The 19,373-nt window shown below is 35.3% G+C and overlaps 1 protein-coding gene across 1 annotated transcript in view; it reads right to left on the bottom strand.

Moving 5' to 3' along the window:
* The window catches only part of LRP1B (LDL receptor related protein 1B), a 1,442,028-nt gene that overhangs the window by 701,847 nt on the left and 720,808 nt on the right, over positions 1–19,373 (bottom strand). The window contains exon 18 of the mRNA XM_060151186.1: positions 12,812–12,928. Within this exon, the coding sequence (XP_060007169.1) occupies positions 12,812–12,928 (117 nt within the window). The remainder of the gene's footprint in view (positions 1–12,811; positions 12,929–19,373) is intronic.

Raw genomic sequence — 19,373 nt, 5'->3', positions numbered from 1 at the left:
CAGGAGGAAAATGAGTGCTTTTACAATATTCTAGAAAGATGGCATTTCTGAAGGCCTAGAAGTCAGAGTATATAAAATGTTTGAGAAATTGTAAGAATTTCAGAATGGCTACAATATGGTGTAAGATAGAAGTAGTGAAACTTTAGGAGCTGTAAATAGACTTGAGAGACAGATTCAGAAACGATCACTATTGGGACTTCCTTGGTGGTGCAGTTGTTGAGAATCTGCTTGCCAATGCAGGGGACACGGGTTTGAGCCCTGGTCTGGGAAGATCCCACATGCCACGGAGCAACTAAACCCGTGTGCCACAACTGTTGAGCCTGTGCTCTAGAGCCCGCAAGCCACAACTACTGAGCCCACGTGCCACAACTACTGAAGCTCGTGTGCCTAGAACCCAGGCTCTGCAAAAAGAGAAGCCACCGCAATGAGAAGCCCACACACTGCAGTGAAGAGTAGCCCCCGCTCGTCGTAACTAGAGAAAGCCCGCATGCAGCAACTAAGACCCAACAACGAAGACCCAAATGCAGCCCCCCAAAAATTAATTAATTAATTAAAAGAAAAAGAGAAATGATCACTATTGATATAACAAAGCCTTGGAAGTCAAAGGAACACCCAGGGAGTATATTAAAAATGAGACTGAGAACTGGAAAAATTACTGAATAGTTCTGGCAACGTGGTAGACAAATGAGAAATGCTAGATAAAATAACAACGAAACATTTTAACACAGGGGTGAATATGTAAGAAAATAATGTAAATTTTCCAAGTCCAGTAATGAAAATGGTTCAGAAAACTGGAATAGTTAGTGAACTATAACTTTTGTGTGTGTGTGTGTGTGTGTGTGTGCACATGCGTGTGTGTTATTTTGCTCACAAAGGCAGTAGAAGAATGATAGAATTATAATGTAGATGCTTGGGTTTTAATTTCAGCATCAGACAGGTGACAATTCTTCAGTTCCACACAAGGTATGAATACTAATAGAGACCTTGGATTCTCAGAGGCTAAAGCCCCAGTGGAAGGGTGCATGAGATAACATTCCTTCCAGTACAAAGAGATGTTCCAGCCTGGACTGTAAGTGGAAAAACATATATAGTCTCCCCTGGACATGTATAATTATGAGACTGCATCTTAAGTTCTAGTTTCTATAGTTCAGGAAAACTCAAGTTACAAAAATCAAGGTAAAAATTAATTCAGGGCATATAATATTTCTGAGGCTTGTCAAGTGCTCAGAAGAGCTGATCCCAAGACAGGTCTCATAAGACTTCCACAGGGCTGAAAAACATAGAAGACGGGCTCAAAATTCAAAATTGTAAAAAAATAAAATAAAAAAGGCAAAAGAAAAAAAATCTGGTTCGTGAAATTCAGCAGATCCAACAAATGGCAGAATTAGATCCACAAGCTCTTCGGATATTTTAAAAATATGTGATACAGAGTAGATTGAAATATGATAGGTACTATAAAATAGGGAAGTCAAAATTTATTTTAAAAAAGAAAGACAAAAAATTTTTAAAATGTAAAAAGACATCCTGAGGAAAAAAATTAGGCAGACTTGAAAAGCAAACAAATAGAGCATTTAGAAATATAAATCAGAGCCTTGGAATACAAACTGCATGAACTAGTTAAATTACAAATTAGTACATCTGAAGTAACAATTACTAAACTGGAAAACAGATCTGAAGAAATTTCCATGGTTGCAGTTCAAAGATTAAAAATAATGTGGAAGGGATTAAGAATCATGGAGGACTAAAATGATCAAACACTAACCTAACAGTTCCAAAAACAGTGAAGAGAGAAAATGGAGATAGGTGATATTTGAAAAGATACTTCTTTAGAATTTCCCAGAATTTATGAGAGATATTTTAAATCGTCCCATATTTTAAATTGTCTTATAGAATGAGATCAGCATTGATGTTAATCATTGCATGGAATTAAGGAAAAAGGGGAATTAGTACTACCAACTAACCAATGGAAGAGTGGTACAGTTAACTACCCAAACACTGTATTTGGTGTTATATGTGGTTCCTATTTAATCCTCATGACTATAAAACTACTACTATGAGATAGTTTTTATTATTGCCATTTTACATGTAAAAGAAAAAACATTTCAGAGAAATTAGCTTTTATTTTTTAAGTTATCCTTAAACAGGAAAAAATATAAATATACAGAGAATATTAAAAAAATTAATAAGCTTGAGTAATATCATCTATCCATCTATCAGTCTGTCTATCCATCTGTATGTCAAAAGAAATCTACAGCAACCTATAAAAAATACACATTTTTCTTCTGTTCACAAGGGAATTCTACAAAAACAATAAATTCCCCGGCCACGAAGCAAGTCTCAATAGTTTCCGAAGAAGAAATATTATACCAGACTTTTTCTCATGCAACAATTACATTATAATCATTTTGATTAAAACTGAAGACAATCACAAATGATTGATATATAGTCTTCCGTGTATTTATGGAAGCTGACCAATAAGCAATATTTTACTAATCAAATTTTGAAAATTATATACCTTTCTAAATGTCTTTATTAAAAATGAGAATTGGGGCTTCCCTGGTGGCACAGTGGTTGGGAGTCTGCCTTCCGATGCGGGGGACGCGGGTTCGTGCCCCGGTCCGGGAGGATCCCACGTGTCGCGGAGTGGCTGGGCCCGTGAGCCATGGCCACTGGGCCTGCGCGTCTGGAGCCTGTGCTCCCCAGCAGGAGAGGCCACAGCAGTGAGAGGCCCGCGTACCACCAAAAAAAAAAAAAAAAAAAAAAAAAAAAAAAAAGAGAGTTTCACTTTCTTTTTGTACTCCACACTTTCCCTTTCCCACTCTCTCAATAGTTTCTCATTGGTTTTAACTACATCATGAGGTAACAACTTCTTATATTATTATGACAACACATTATTTTCTAAAGTTGTACAACTTTAACTTACTTATACAGCTTTAATTTAAAACTAACTTACAGAATATTCTAGTTAAGAGGAAGCCAAAAGACAAGTATAATTTTGGGAAATCAAGAAATAGTGGTTAAACATTTTACTGAAAAAATGGAAATAGTAACCAGAAAACTTGGCTAAGAGTTAAAAACGGTTGCCACTGGAGTTGGTGAAAAGGGTGAAGTAAAGTAACTACTAGTTTTTTTTTTTTTGTTTTATATATTATCTGAGTTTTTAAAGCTAAGTGTGTGTCTATGCACACACACAAATATATGTAATTATATACAAAATAGGGATAGAGATGGACTAGATTATGGACATATATTGAACCTAGAATTTCAGTACCATATAAGGACACAGTCCTCCTGTGTGAGAATTTATACATATTAAAGAAGAGGATATGTATAAATTTTTGCTAATAAAAATGCATCAATATTTAGAAAATTCACACATAAGTACATCAGGTTAAAATGTCATTAGCTTCTTATTTCTTTCATAGCACTTGTCATAGGTTTTAATTATTTTATTTGTCTTTTTGCTGATTGAGGTATGTTTTTTTTTTTTTCTTCTCTCCCCTAACCTGTAACAGAAACTCTGCCTTTTGTCTTCTCTTATGACCCAGGCATCTAGAACATAGCAGGTGAGAACACCTGACTTGGTGAACTCTAGAGAACTGAAAAGCTGATGTCACAATATTTGGAGAGCAGATCAATAAAGGATGAGGTTCTGAAAAGGATGCTGGCTCAGGAGGATCTGAAAGGATGCTGAGGCTCTGAAAAGGATGAGGCTCTGAAAAGGATGCTGGCTCAGGAGGACTCACAGAAGTTACATCCTGACCGCTTTGTGGCAGAGTACCCTGGGGTAGGGTCCCAACTTCAGCCACCTATGATCTGCTCAAATGTTAGAAAAGATCTTGTCATAGCAATAAACAGCAACTTGTGATTCAAATATTGGCATATGTACACAGCTTTCTGTTTGCAGAATGCCAACTCAGCATTATAGAAATGATGTTTCCTGGATCAATATAGGACTTCAACCTGACATCTTTCAAAACACTAAATTTAATATTAGAAAATAAGGATTTGGAAATACTGCTATTTTCTGAACTAATTTCAATTGGGCCAACTCTAACTCCAGTTGAAAATATATATTTCCATTTGAGAATATCTATCTATCTATCTATTCTCATTTGAGAATAGAAAATTATTTGAAAGGAAGGAAAAAGAAATCTTCTATTGGATGACTACTAGATACCAGATACCAAGTACTATCTAGATCTTGCATATATTATCTCATTTGATTCTGATTATACATTTATATATATGTTTGAGTATATGCATATATGTGTGTGTATGTGTGTGCATATATATGTGTGTATATGTATATACAATGTGTGTATAACCAATGAGGAAATCAATGCTGCTGAAATCTCTGAAGAATTCATGTTTACTTTTGATAGATTTAAAGGCCTGCGTTTCTGTCAGCACCATAGAGGCGGTTATAATTATTATTGCCCAGTGGCTAGTGAGCCAGCAAATTAATTCTGTTAGTGCAGAGCTCTAGATACAAAGGAAAAGCAAGAGAATTTGAGGATTGGAGTAATATTATAGAGAGATTTGGTGAGAAGTTAACCAGGAGGCAGGGACTAAATTAATAGGTATTAGGAGGGTATTCCAGAAACCTGGATGCATATTAGAATTACCTGTTCAGCTTTTAAAACTCCCTATACCTGAGCCTCCATTATAATTCAATTGGTGGTATAGGGCATAATAAAGTTCCCCAGATGCAGTGGACTGAACTGTATGGATCAAAAAGATATGTCCAATCCTAAACCCTAGTACATATGGTTGTGACCTTATTTAGAAATAGGGTCTTTGCACATGTAATTAAATTAAGGATCTTGAGATGAGATCATCCTAGATTAAGGCTGGAACTTAAATCCAGTGACTGGTGTCCTTACAGGAGAAAGAGAAAGAGACACAGGGAAGAATCTGTGAAGATGGAGACAAGAGATTAGAGTTATGCTGGAACAGCGAAGGAGAGCCAGGAGCCAACAGAAGTTGAAAGAGGCAAGAAAGGATTCCCTTGAAAGGAGGCTCTGCTGACACCTTGATTTTGGACTTCTGGCCTCCAAAGTTGTGAGAGAATAAATTTCTGTTGTTTTAAGCCATTATGTTTGTGATAATTCATTGCAGTAGCACTATCAAATTCTTATTTGTAGAGAATTTGAAATCACAGAGTTTATATTCTCCGGTCTTATCTTGGGATAAGAATCACATGAGGTGATTTTCCCAAAATACAGATTCCTGGACTCTATGCAAGACCTATTGAATGGGGAATCTTTGCGGAAGGCAGGTAGAAACCTGGGGATCTTTATCAGTAATATGTACCCAAGGTGATTCATATTCTCAAGCAAGAATTTGGGGGAATGCTGAGTTAGGTCAAGGAACTAAAAGCTGTTTTTAATTATTTCTGCTTGTGGCTTTTAATATACTCCATCAAGGTTTGCTTAACCTCCTCCCCCTTTTCTGCATACAGAGCCTTATCAGTCAAGTATGTGCAAAAAAGGGAATCATAAGCCGAGACAAATCCAAAAGCATGTCGCATACCTAAGAATAATGGGAAGACAATTTCCAGAAGCCTGCATACCATTTCTAAACAAAACTAATAAGAATGTTTAAATATAAATGTATGGAACAAGAAAAAAACAGAACAAGACCACCTGGGATACAAAGCATACATTTGAAAGATACAGGCAGGAAAAAGAACTTTTCCATTTCTTTGGTTTCCATCATTTTAATAAAAGTAATTATTGCCAGATTGGAGAGTAAAGAACAAACAAGAATGAGAGGAAATTAAAGCTCTAAGTCCAAGAAATGAGAAAAATATATTACCTAATTTCTAAAAATGGTTATCGTCATATTGAGACAAGTTATCAAACAAGTAATAAAACATCAAACATTTTTAATCTCAGAATATTGACAGTCTTTTTGAAATAAGTGGAAGATGGGAAAGAGGAATAAAAACTGGAAAATGGTAAATAATATTGTCCCAATTCCAAAAATGAGTGAAAATTTGTAAACTATAGAGAGGTGAAGTTTACACATATCTATGACTATAATTTTAGAATGAATTTGTTGAAACATTTTTTTGTCAGCATTTTTAAAGAGACTGTTTTCTCATGAGTAAAATAAAATTAACTCATGTCAAACTAACTTTAATTATTTGCTACAATTTTCAGGTAAGTATATATCATAAGAATTCTATAAACAGAGTGTTCCCGTCTTTTTAGCAAAATTTTTGAGAAGTCTTATGATGATAAATGAAAGTATCATGCATGCAAGATGAGATGACATAAATTTAAGTGGATGAGTACTTGATTAAAAATTGTATCCACAGAGTTTTAATTATTGGATCAGTTTTTCCCAGGATGTTTTTTAATTGCTTTCCAAAAGGTTCATGTCTTTGTCACTACGATTTGGTTACAGCCTGAAAAGTTATGCTTATCAAATCTCTGAATTACACAAAACTGGAAGACATCATTAGCATTACGGATTCAAAATTACAAAATTGGATGAAAGGTTAAGAGTCATCAGAGAAGGGAGGTCTAAGAGTGACAGTATGAAACGGAAAGGACCTCACCCATGCACGTATTTTAAAATATGTAGGTAAGGAAGAATCAGAAGACTATCAAAATAAAACTTAAAAGAATGTTGAAATATAAATATTAGAAGTACTCCAAAGGAGTGATCTAGTCTATATGAAAAGCTTAGATATTTTAATTGACTGGGATCTCAACATGTGAGTTACATGATAAGGCTGCCATCTAAGACTATCTTAACAGAAGCCTAGAATCTATATTACTGAAGGTAATAAGCCCACTATAATCTGTTGTATAAATACCACATATGAGATACTATGTTCTGTTCAATTCTAGGCCATGACTTTTTTTAAAAATTGCAGTAAAAACACATAAAATTTACCATTTTAACCATTTTTTATGTATACAGTTCAGTAGTGTTAACTATATAGTGATAATTATATTCACATTGTTGTGCAACAGATCTCTAGAATTATTCATCTTGCAAAACTGAAACTCTGTACCCATTGAACATCAACTGCTTGTTTTAGGGCATTAATTTTACTAAGGTCATTAAAAATCCAAGCATATGCATAATAGGGTAATGGGTAGGGAAAGAGCCCACAAATGTTCGTGTAAGAAAATTTGAAGGAAGTGTTGTGTTTAACTTAGAAAAGAGAAAGTCTAGGTTGACATCATGTGCCTTTGGTTATCTAAAGAGTGATCCTGTGGACAAAGTTACAGATTCAGACTGTGTAGCTTCATGAGAGACTCCATGAGAATCATTCATGACAATTTTGGGGTGTATAAGAAAAGAGAACTGATTGTATTTGCTCAAGAGGTAGACTGATCATTTTACCCTGTCTAGAGAAGAAGAAGAAAAAATGGACAGTGGTGGCAGGTCTAAGAGATGGGTCATTAGGAGAGCAGCCTGCTCACATTTGGGAGATGAAAAATAAAGTGGACCCAGCAAAGGATAGCAAAACTTCTTTTGTCATATTGGTAATGCAACCAAGAAGATGCCCACCAGGCACAGGGAATTCTAGCAACTTAAGACTATGAGGTATACCATCTGTGATGGGGATAAAAGAGATCTAGGTCTAGATGTGAGGGAACTCTGAAGAAGGGAAAAGAAGAGAAAACAGAGAAAAAAGAGAAAGTTCAAGGAACTCTGAAGAGGGGTGACACCTCAGGTCTCTCAGAAAATCTCACATAAGAGCCCTTCAAGAGAGGTGCATTTTTCATGTGTCAGAGGGCTATGACATGCAGAGAAGCAGAGAGAAGATTATCACTAGACCTACTTAAAAAGATGTTACCTATCTCCTCCATCTTTCCCCTCTTCCTGAAGAGCTAAGGCTAGTAAAGAGAGGAGAAGTAGACAGTGAAAAAACAGAACACATTCCCCTCTCATCCAAGGTCCTAGAACCTCAAGTCTAGCTGGCAATGGGGAGGAGAAAGCTTTGACTAAGATATAATGCTGGAGGTTTTTTTTGCGGTACGCGGGCCTCTCACTGTTGTGGCCTCTCCCGTTGCGGAGCACAGGCTCCGGACGCGCAGGCTCAGCGGCCATGGCTCACGGGCCCAGCCGCTCCGCGGCACGTGGGATCTTCCCAGACCGGGGCATGAACCCGTGTCCCCTACATCGGCAGGCAGACTCTCAACCACTGCGCCACCAGGGAAGCCCCAATACTGGAGTTTTAAAATGGGTTGAATCAAGTTATAGAAACAAAAAGTTACCAGGGTCACTGGGTCTGCCAGGATGCTACTAAAGAATGGCAAAGCAGTTCCTGACAATTATTATATTTTATCAGTACTCCACTGGGTTAATAATTCCCATTAATTAAAATTATTACACATATATCCAGTTTTTCTTTGTATTATTTGTAATTAAACAAATAATAATACTATACTTAAAATCAAGAACTTTGTTTTTCTAATAATATAGTTGAAAATATCTTTGATACAATTTATGCTGATTTAACCCGGAAATGATTTCTTTTTGATAGCTCTCTCTCTCTCTTCTGTTTGTGTCTCATACTTGCCAATTCTCTTTCTGATATTCTTTGCTCCTTAATTACATAGAGTAAAATTACAAGTATACTTAAAGGTAAAATTCCAAGTACATGAGACAGAATTCTACTATCTTCAAAGATAAAAGATCCATAAGATGGAATAATATTAACTTTGCAAATCTTAGTGGATTTTTATTTATACCCCATTGAATTATCTTTCAATCTGTTAATAAACTTTAGGTATTTTCCAAAGTTAAATCTTTTGAACAGATCAGAAGTTACCAACTCACATCAAGACATATTTATTAAAAAATAATAATAAATGTAAGCTATATGGAGATACCTGGAAGATAGAACAACCCAAAGATTGTTAATCTAAATTTTAAAATAAACAACTATACTGTTTTTGACTATAAATTGTCCAAGGGGTAAAAATGCAAGTTTGTTTGAAATATTCTTATATTTAATCATGAAATATCCTTATATTTAATGCTTTAATTTGGAGATGGAATGATATTTATCTGGATAATTGCTCCCATCATAAATTAATTCTGCACATATAAACATAATTATGTCATCAAGTATATGTTAGATAAAATCAAATATGAATGGCGGTTCCCTTAAGTCAGTGGTTCCTAAAGTGTGGTCTCTGGACTAGCAGCATGAGTATCTACATCAATTAGAAATTTGTAAGAAACGTAAATTCTTAGGCGCCACCCAGGACCTACTGGATCAGAGACCCTGGAAATGGGGCCCAGCATTCTGTTTTTTAATGAGCCTTCCAGAGATTCCATGCTTGCTCAAGGGTGATAACTGGTGCCTTAAAGGTACTTGAACTTGAGTGTCTATTCATACCACTTGTTAAGCACTAAAAATACTGATTCTTGGGTCCTATCCCCAGAGATTTTTATTTAAGGAGCCTGGGGTGAGGCATGGGCAGGTAATTTTAAAGCTCCTCAAGTGATTTGTTAATTGACAGCTAAAGTTGAGAGCCAGTGTTAAATCCTATCCTTGAAATGAGACTGACCATTTAGTTCCTTGACATACTTCTAAGACAAACTTCACAATTTTAACATTTCCTCTGTCATTTGCGGCATCAAATTACAGATTCTCCTTTCTGCACAGGTAACCTACTAAAAAAGTTAAAAGATTCTTTAAAGATTAAGAGAGAATACTCAAGGGCCTTCCTAGTTATGTGCTTGCCCACATATAATCTCAACCTAAAATGTGCAATTAATTTATAAAGGCAAATGTAACTAGAATGAATTAGGTTTGTAAACAGGTGACAGTGAATTCCACTGAAAATTTGACCCTCCGTTACAGTACCTTCAGCTCCTAATTACTACCAGAAACATTTCTAATCATAGGTTTCTCATGTTTTTAAAGCCAAATTTTAATATTCTTTTCAGTGTCAACAGTAGTTTTTAAACATAACAGAGGTGGTTCATGGAGCTGAAGTGTAAAAAAAAAAAAAATGATTGCAGTCTTCTAGCTGGATTAAATCTATGGGAACTTGGCTAACACTAAACGGAAAAGTGAAATATGATCAGTCCAAATTTTACAATGATGCTTATTAAAACTGAAAATTAGCTAAATCTATATTTATTTCTGGATTATTGCCAAGTAGAGTGACTGCTTTTTTATAAATGCAGTGAAGTAAACAATTTACAATTTTTTTGTGATTCTGTATTCAGTGCAGAGATAATTTCTGTTATGACAGAAATTCAGGCCATTCTCCCTTACAACTTTAAAAGTGAGACTGTGCCTACCAGAGCTTCACTATCAGCTTCTCTATTGACATAGATTTTGAGTTAAAATGACAATCTGAGAGATAAATGTATGTTATGAAAGAGAGGAACATGTTTGGAGAGAAACAGGTTTCTTATGCTGTAAAGAAGAAACGGTGCTGAGACTAACCCATGTGGTTTACTGACATTCTCTAAAATTTCTGTATTTCAGAACTATACTATTTGACAACTAAATTTCATAATGTGTACATATCCTGTGGTGTACTGGAGGCATCTGTACCAGCTTGCAGAGCTGATTCTTAAATTTTCAAGCATTCTATGAGTCAGTTGTTAAGCACACAGCCATTATTTTAAATAATAATAAATATAAATTTATAATTAAATAACATTGCAAACAAGGGTAATTAATACTCAAGGTTCATAATTTTATAATTATTTTGCTTTTGAAGTTATTTATGTCAATTTTATCTGTACCACAGAAATACTGTATATTGGTATGCACATCTTTTCCCAATTCTACATTCAGAGAGTCATGTTGGCAACCTGATATTGGCATTGGTGGAAGTATTTAAACCACAAAAATAGGCAAACACTAGATCAGGGCTCCTCTCCACTAGGAGATGTTGAAAGATTTACCAACACACCAATGAATAAAACTCACTAGGTGGATGTGCATTTAAATAAGATATTTATGGATATGTATAATATAATGGCATTATCTGCCCCCTATTTGCACCCTGTCCTTGGCTCCCAAACAAGGTCAACCTGAAATGGCTGAGTTTTAGTTTCAAGCACACTTGGGTTCATGGTTTGGTCCTGCTCTTTACTAGTTTTGTGATCTCACACATGTTACTCATGTCTCTAAGTTTTGACTCCCTTAACTGTAAAACGTGGACAGTAATATGTTTCTAATAGATTTGTTGTAAAGATTCAGTAAGAAAGTATGTGTCTGGACTCCCTCTGACCCGTTTTTCCCCTCCCCTCATGAAAATTATGTTGGTTTGCTGGCATAATTACTTTTATTATTATTGAAATTTTAGGGTAATGTTTTTCTCCTTTGATTCAATTAAGTTATCATTAAAATAAAGAAAAAAGTCTTACTCTAGACCTGTTACTCAAAATAAGTCAGCTCAAAGTCTTAATCGAAATTCTCTAAAGAGCTCATTATGTATTTTCTTAGTCTATTTTGTTTTCATGGCATTTCTTATCTGACTTGGGACTTTGATTCCAGGGTTTCTCTGTATTTAATGTTTTCAGGTTTCTCATTACCTTTCTGGTATACTGTGGATGGAGATACTAAGAACAGAAAAGCATTTAAGGTTTTCTAAAAAATAGAGCTGTCTAGAAGCCACATGATTGGTCTGGACATTGGAAAAGAGAGAGGATACACTGTTCAATCACAGGCTTTGGAAATTCTACATGTAAAATGTACAATTAATTGTATGATTCTCTATTGCTTTTTTTTTTTTGCAACATCTCTACTATCTTCTTTACAATGTCAACTGTCAATTAGTAATACTTACTTTATCTTTACTTTATCAGAGGCTATAAACTCAAATGTCTACAGCGACTTAGTCTAGTATAAAAAAACATTTAAAAAATAAAATTTTAGGTAAACAGAGAATGCATGCCCTAAACAGAGCCATTTAAATTGAAGGGTTACAAAACTGTCTTCTTATTTCCCTACTCTTAGAAATATTATAACATGGGGTCAAATTATTAAAAATATATACACAATTGTATTCTATTTTAATAAATGTGCTATGCATGTCTAACTTATGTTTCCCCACAGTAATTTTAAAAATCCATAGCCATGCCTGAAATAAAGTACAAGCCTTAGAAAACCTGGTTCATTCCTTTACTATGTTTCACTATACATTACTGAGACAAATGATAACACAACCTCCTGATACATGGGTACAAATGGGGGTAATTAAATTTGCAACTTTATGTAATAATAAATATTTATTGTTTTCAAAAGTAGGACGATCAGTGGAAAGTGATTAGGAATTTTGTTCTTAATAAAAAACGTTTTAAACTAATAAAAATTTTGTCCTTCAGAATTATACAACTATAGAAATGAAACAAATGGTTTACCAACTATGTATTCTCAGCCTGTATAGTTTATTGCTCCAAGAGTATAACATGCATACAAACAAGAAACATGTCCTCCTCATTTACTCCAAATGTCACTTGATGAGCTATTCAGTTTGAAAAATTTAATCATTATAGACATAAGATTAATAATGAACATTTGAGAATGTCCTGTTAGCCTAATAATAACCACCTCCTACTAAAATCTGCAATGTTTGGATCCATTTATTTTAGCCAAGGATATGGTTACTGCCTCATGAATGGGACATATTCTGCAGTTATCATTAAAGTACACACTCAGGCCCAAAAGGCAGTAATAAAAAGTAACAGATCTTCTGCCTTGTCAACTTGTATTTATAGAGAAATAAATAGCCTTTTAAGAGAGATTATAGTGATAGAATCTTCTGTTTGATACCATCTCCACTAATAGCATGTTTCACTCACAACTTACCACAAGATGCTATTTCGTCGGTCTGGTCCCCACAGTCATCTTCCCGGTCACACAGCCATGCTCTGGGAACGCAGCGCCCGTTTCCACAAGAAAACTGGTCCACCTGGCATGTTCTGGCTAAAATGATCAATTAAGGTACAAAGAATAAATTTAGAGGCCTTTTGAACAACATTAAGGATAAAACAGATCATGCAATTACCCTTTCACACATAAGATGTTACATTGCTCTATTACATATTTTTAAAATAAACCTTTATTAAATTTTTGGTAATGCCAGCTTGCCTGCCTTTTCTAAGGTTCACATGCTTTGCCCTTCAATCAAAATGAATGCTAAGTGACAAGATATTCTGTAATCCTCACACACTTCCATAAACGAAGCTATGAATTCATTATTTTACAATTTTTGCCCAGCACATGCTTATGAATATATGGCTGAATTAAATTTCATCCAACTTTTAATTAACGAAAAACAATTTTGCATAGCCTTTTCCAATAAATCAAGAAACTTGCTGCAATGTAGGAGGAAGGAGTTGGAGCTATCAGGGTAACTGGTTTCCAATTATGGGGTCAGAATTGTCTTTGTCCTCTAACATTTTCAATGCATTTATTTCTTGATCTCCAAATGATTTCAAGTATGGTTCAACAATGCAGAAAACATTTTCTAAAACATACATTTAGCCTTAAAATGGATTTTTTAAAGCTTACTTTTAAGCACAGTTATATAAAAATGTATGACTTTTTTTTTTTTTTTTTGTGGTATGCAGGCCTCTCACTGTTGTGGCCTCTCCTGCTGCGGAGCACAGGCTCCGGACGCGCAGGCTCAGCGGTCATGGCTCACGGGCCCAGCCGCTCCGCAGCATGTGGGATCTTCCCGGACCGGGGCACGAACCCGTGTCTCCTGAATCGGCAGGCGGATTCTCAACCACTGCGCCACCAGGGAAGCCCCCAAAACGTATGACTTTTTAATCAAAGTATACTAATGAACTTTGCTTTGGGCTCTCTTAAGGTTTTCAGTGAACACACACAGGGAACATTGCTTTCTCTGGTAGCCGAAGGCAGTGCTTTAAAATTATTCAGTGAAGGGGTTATGTTCTACAAGGGGTTTGATTGCCTTTTTCTATTATGATCAGATCAACTTTTGAAAGCATGAGAGCCTAGATAGCTTCCTTAATTCTTCTCCCGGGTCTTAGTTTGTCACATACTTATTTTTATTTATTTATTTTTTTGGAGTATAGTTGCTTTACACTGCTGTGTCAGTTTTTGCTGTACAACAAAGTGAATCAGCCATATATATATGTATATCCCCTCTTTTTTGGATTTCCTTCCCATTTAGGTCACCACAGAGCACCTAATAGAGTTCCCCGTGCTATGCAGTAGGTTGTCATTAGTTATCTATTTTATACATAGTAGTATATATACGTCAATCCCAATCTCCCAATTCATCCCCCCCCCACCCCAGCTTTCCCCCTTGGTATTCATATGTTTGTTCTCTACATCTGTGACTCTATTTCTGCTTTGCAAATAAGATCATCTATGCCATTTTTCTAGATTCCACTTACATGCATTAATATATGATATTTGTTTTTCTCTTTCTGACTTCACTCTGTATGACAATCTCTAGGTCCTTCCATGTCTCTGCAAATCACATACTTATTTTTAAATGTTTTTCTTTTTTTTTTTTCCTTCTGTTACTCTGAGCTACAAACCTGTTTTCCTGAGTTATCAGTATACCAGCACTCCTTCTTTTTACTGGACCAAAGGAAAGAGTGGGAAATGTTGGGAAGGGGGACACTCAGACCTATCAATATTTGGGTGAGATAAAGATTGGACAGTTGTGGAACAATTAGGGTCTGAGTTCCTGTGGCTATGATTAGAGAACACTGCTTAGTTTATAGATGTCCTCTTTTTTCCTGGGCCTGAGAGTCAGAAGGATGTGTTCCTATTTCATCAAAACACCCTGTGAACTTTAATACTGATGGCTGGTATAAAATAGAGTATGGTCAAAGTCATCTGAACACAGTAGAATGGGTTTCCATAAATTAGGGTTTCAGAGGTCATTTAAAATAATTTCTTAAAAGTCATATACTAGTTATTTCCTTTAAGAAAAGTGTACTTGCTATGTAAAGATGTAAACCTATTTTGGTGAATATTTAAAGGATAACTTGAGAAAAACAAATGAAACATTTCTGGCTTGATTTGTTACATTAGATTGGATATAGTGTTTCTATTCTCAGTGGCTATAATTAGAAAGACCAGGAAAATTGTTACAGTATGTATTTTGCTTTGATTATGTGGATAAGGGCCCTGAATCTAAAATATTTTATGTAATATCTGATTTTTCCCTTTTTACAAATAAGTTGCTTTAGATTAACAGAGTTTAAGGAGCCCAACAAACATATGATTCTGAAGTTTTCAATGTTGAAATTTTAAAGTAGGGTTCAATATTCCTGTATTATTTTATTTTGTTAACCCTATGGATTTTCTGCTAAATTACTCTAACATTTAGGCTAAATCAACAAAGTTCCTAGGTAATTTTAACAAAACCATGCCTACTTGGAAAAAAATAAGTATATATTTGTATTGGCCTATAGAAGCGTGAAGATGTTGGCTTTGGTTTACTTGGTGGGAAGGGGAGGGCATAGAGCTATGAGACAGATTATTAATTTTTTTCTTACATGTCTCTGTATCATTTCACTGGTTGCAGTAAATACTTTTTACCTTTTGAGTTTTAAGAGAATTTTAATAAGACAGTTTTCAATTCTTCCTCCTGTCTTTCCTCCATCTCTCCCTCTTCCTTCCTTCCTTCCTCCCTCCCTCCCTCCTTCCCTTCCTTCCTTCCTTCTTTCCCACCCTTTCTCATTTCTTTTGTTCTCACTACATTTCTTTCTTTCCTAAATCTCTCCTTTCCTCCCTCATTTCCTGCCTATTTTATTCCTTCAGTGTTTCTTGCTTTAAAAAAAAGATATTATTATATATTTTCATCTCCATTAAACTCTAACTGACCCATAATTAGAGTATATTAAAATTTCCAATACAATGTTTTTCTGTTCGATGTCCTTATATCACTCTCCTAGTCATTCGGGTTTAACTCTAGCAAGTTTTCTCAGATTGTCTTCTTTCATCAGGACTGCTATGCTGATTAGAGAGATGAATGAGAAAGGATTCCTAGAAACCTATCTCACATCATGTATGACCTACCTCACATTGTTATGGGACAGGAATTTGTGTGTCACTTCATTAACTCAGATGCTTGAACAACTTATATGACCCCTTATTTCTAAGAGTATTTATTGGCTTATTATAAAATATATGAATTCATTGTCTTTTCTAATCATGGAGAAAATGATCTGCTTAGTCTACCAGGCAAATTTAACTGATTTCAGATAAGAAAGATGCTTCATTCCATAAATCTACAAGTACTATCTGTCTATATGATATAATCAGATTGACTAAATTATCACCTTTTAATCACTAGATATGTATCAAGAAGACACAACCTTTACTTTCTCAGTTCTTGTTCCCATCAGTTCTGAGTTAGTTTGGAGGTGAGATTAGCAGAGCAGCCCCAGAGGACTCTAATTTTGTACCTAATGCTGCTTTAATGAGGAGGAAGTTTACACCTCCTCAGTGGAATTGTTTATTTAGCAGTGAATCAGAAATTCACTGTCACAATGTGAATTTTTTCTACACATTACTAATTATGCTTCCCATGACTAATTATGCAGTCATGTAGCAGTGAGAAATCCCACAATGCACAGGAACAGCAAGGAGGGGGAGAAGAACAGAGCTTAACACATTGTTCCTAAACTTTACCTGTGCTATATTTTTTTTTTGCGGTACCCAGGCCTCTCACTGCTGTGGCCTCTCCCATTGCGGAGCACAGGCTCCAGACACGCAGGCTCAGTGGCCATGGCTCACAGGCCCAGCTGCTCAGCGGCATGTGGGATCTTCCCGGAGTGGGGCACGAACCCGTGTCCCCTGCATTGGCAGGCGGACTCTCAATCACTGCGCCACCAGGGAAGCCCCCTGTGCTGTATTTTAATCAAAGCATTCCATTTAAACAAAACCTATGTCATATAAGAATATACTCTTCAGTTTCTCTTGTAAAAAAGTCTGATTTTTTTAATACACCAGGTTTTCTTAACGCAATCCTGTCTGTCTAGTTTGAATTTAGTTAAAATTTGTGGGGGGTATGAGAAGAACAAATATTATGTAATCAAACCAGAGTTCTATGCTGTGGGAAAAAAGCCGGATTGAAATGGCCTAGGCATGAAGCCACAGATCATCATGATTACTATGGGGAAAAGAAAAAATTCAAATCTAAGTACTTCTCATCTTTGTCCTCTGGGTCTCCCTCAAAAGTAGGCACAAACATTTTGTTGTTGATGGAGAACAACTCCCAAGCCCTGCCTATTAGCTCTGTTCTGCCCGCTTTGTATATGCCGTTTCCCTTCTAGGGACACTTTCCAACCCTCCACCCTCTACGGACTTCACCTCACCCTCCACAATCTGTGCTCATCAAGCACTCATTGCTCTTTTAGTAAAATATTTCTATCATCTAGAAAAGTATCGGGAATGATATCATTAATACCTGTTTGTCATCATATAGCTCTATCAAGTCAATATTTTTCTATATTTGCTACAGATTTTTTGTTTTATTTAAAAAATTATGTATTGTAGTTACATTTGAAGTCCCCTTTGTAATCTTTCCCAATCACATTTCCCTCTCTCTTTTAGAAAGGTAACTACTATCCTTAATTTTTCTTTTTTTTCATTTCCATACATATTTTATTCCTATTTTTATACATTTGTAAATCAATAAGTACATACAGAACTCTTTTGTATTTTCATATTTCATATGAATGGCACTGAATTGTTTATATTCTGCAATTTTTTTGGTTAACATTGTTAAAATTAATTCCTGTTGATATTTGAGTTCTTATTTTTCATTTTAATTATGAATAACATACTATTATGTGAATATAACAGTGAATATATATATGTATAACATGTGCATATATGGAGAGACATGTATATATTTCCCTTCTCCTGTAACGGGCATTTGGCTTGTTTTAATTTCTCACTATTACCAGTGTTAAAGCAATGAAATTCTTATTCGCATCTCTACGTGCATAGGTATTGGAGTATAAACCTAGAAACAGAATTATAGCCTTGAAGGTATGCACATCTTCACATTTATTGGATTTGGCCAAATTGCTTTACAATGTAGAAAATCAATTTATCCACCAAGAATGCATGATGATTCCTTTTTTCCACAATCTTGTTAACACATGGTTTTATCAGATTATTTTTCCTAATTAAATGACTTGAACTGTTATTTAGTCATTTTTCTTCAGCTTTTTTTTGGTAAGGCTTAGCTTAGACATCCCCTCCTTCAGGAGGCCTTCCAAGATAGCCAAAGACTAATTAGTTGTTCCTTTACGTGCTCCCATTTGAGGGTCAACTTAGCACTTTGAATACTGCATGGGAGCAGCCTGTTTACATGTCTTTCTCCTCACCTTAGCTCTTAGCTTCTTAAAGGAAGGTATTATGTATTTTTCCTCATCTGTCCCCAGTGCTGTGATAAATATTTATCGAATTAGATCCATGAAGGATAAATCCCAAAGAAACAATAGAAAATTGGCTTCTGGTAGGAAAGCATATTCTTTTAAAGTAGCCACAATGCCAAAGGCATACAGGATAGTGGAGTAAATTACAAAATAATCCCCTTACGGGAAGTAATTTATCTAGGATATCCATGTACACACCTATATCTAGAAATGTATAGAAATGGCCCAGCCAGGGAAATCACCTAATGAATTTGCTATATTTTTCCAATATAATGAGCCATATGACCTATTCATTTTGGTAAAACAAAATGGAAATACGTTGTAACATGACAACATAGTTTTCAAAGCTAAAAGCCATATTTATTTTTCTCTTTGCTCTTTTTATTCAATTTGTAAAGGTGTACAGTGACCATAATAGTTATCATAAATATACTGACAAGAAGACCTAGCAGTGAGTGGCAAACTCAGCAGCCGTCACTTAAAGTGGCACTCGAGGTGCAAGCAGGTGGCGTTCTATTTTCTAGTGAACTGAAGGCCTGGAGTGGCTTAGAAATCTTACTAATTAGGATTGATTGTTTTATTTGCTCTTATACATAGCATTTTCAGTTTTACTACTATAACTAGCTAGTCAATCCCTAATCCTCCTTTAAAAATCACATAGAATGAGAATGTAGCTAGGGATTCAAAGATTTACTGCAATGGGATAAATTACATGGAAATATAAATAGGCTTAGTGGTTTTGGAACTTTATAAAAAAAAAAGCAACTATCCCACATTAATAATATGCCAGGAACAGAAAACAAGTTACAGAGGTATTCTACAGCAGACTAAATAAAATACATAAATTATTTTTTCAAGGTTTAAAAAAAAAAATGTAGTTCTCCATGTGAGATGGCCTACATCACAGTATACTCACAAACTTCTTCCTCCATTGCCAAGTAAGATTTAGCAGGGACAAGTCTTGTCCAAGTAGTGTATCAACAGTCAACTCA

Source organism: Lagenorhynchus albirostris, chromosome 6, assembly GCF_949774975.1.
Source record: "Lagenorhynchus albirostris chromosome 6, mLagAlb1.1, whole genome shotgun sequence".
Taxonomy (NCBI): domain Eukaryota; kingdom Metazoa; phylum Chordata; class Mammalia; order Artiodactyla; family Delphinidae; genus Lagenorhynchus; species Lagenorhynchus albirostris.
The sequence above is the reverse complement of the archived record's forward strand: the minus strand, read 5'-3'. Positions and strand labels throughout refer to the sequence as shown.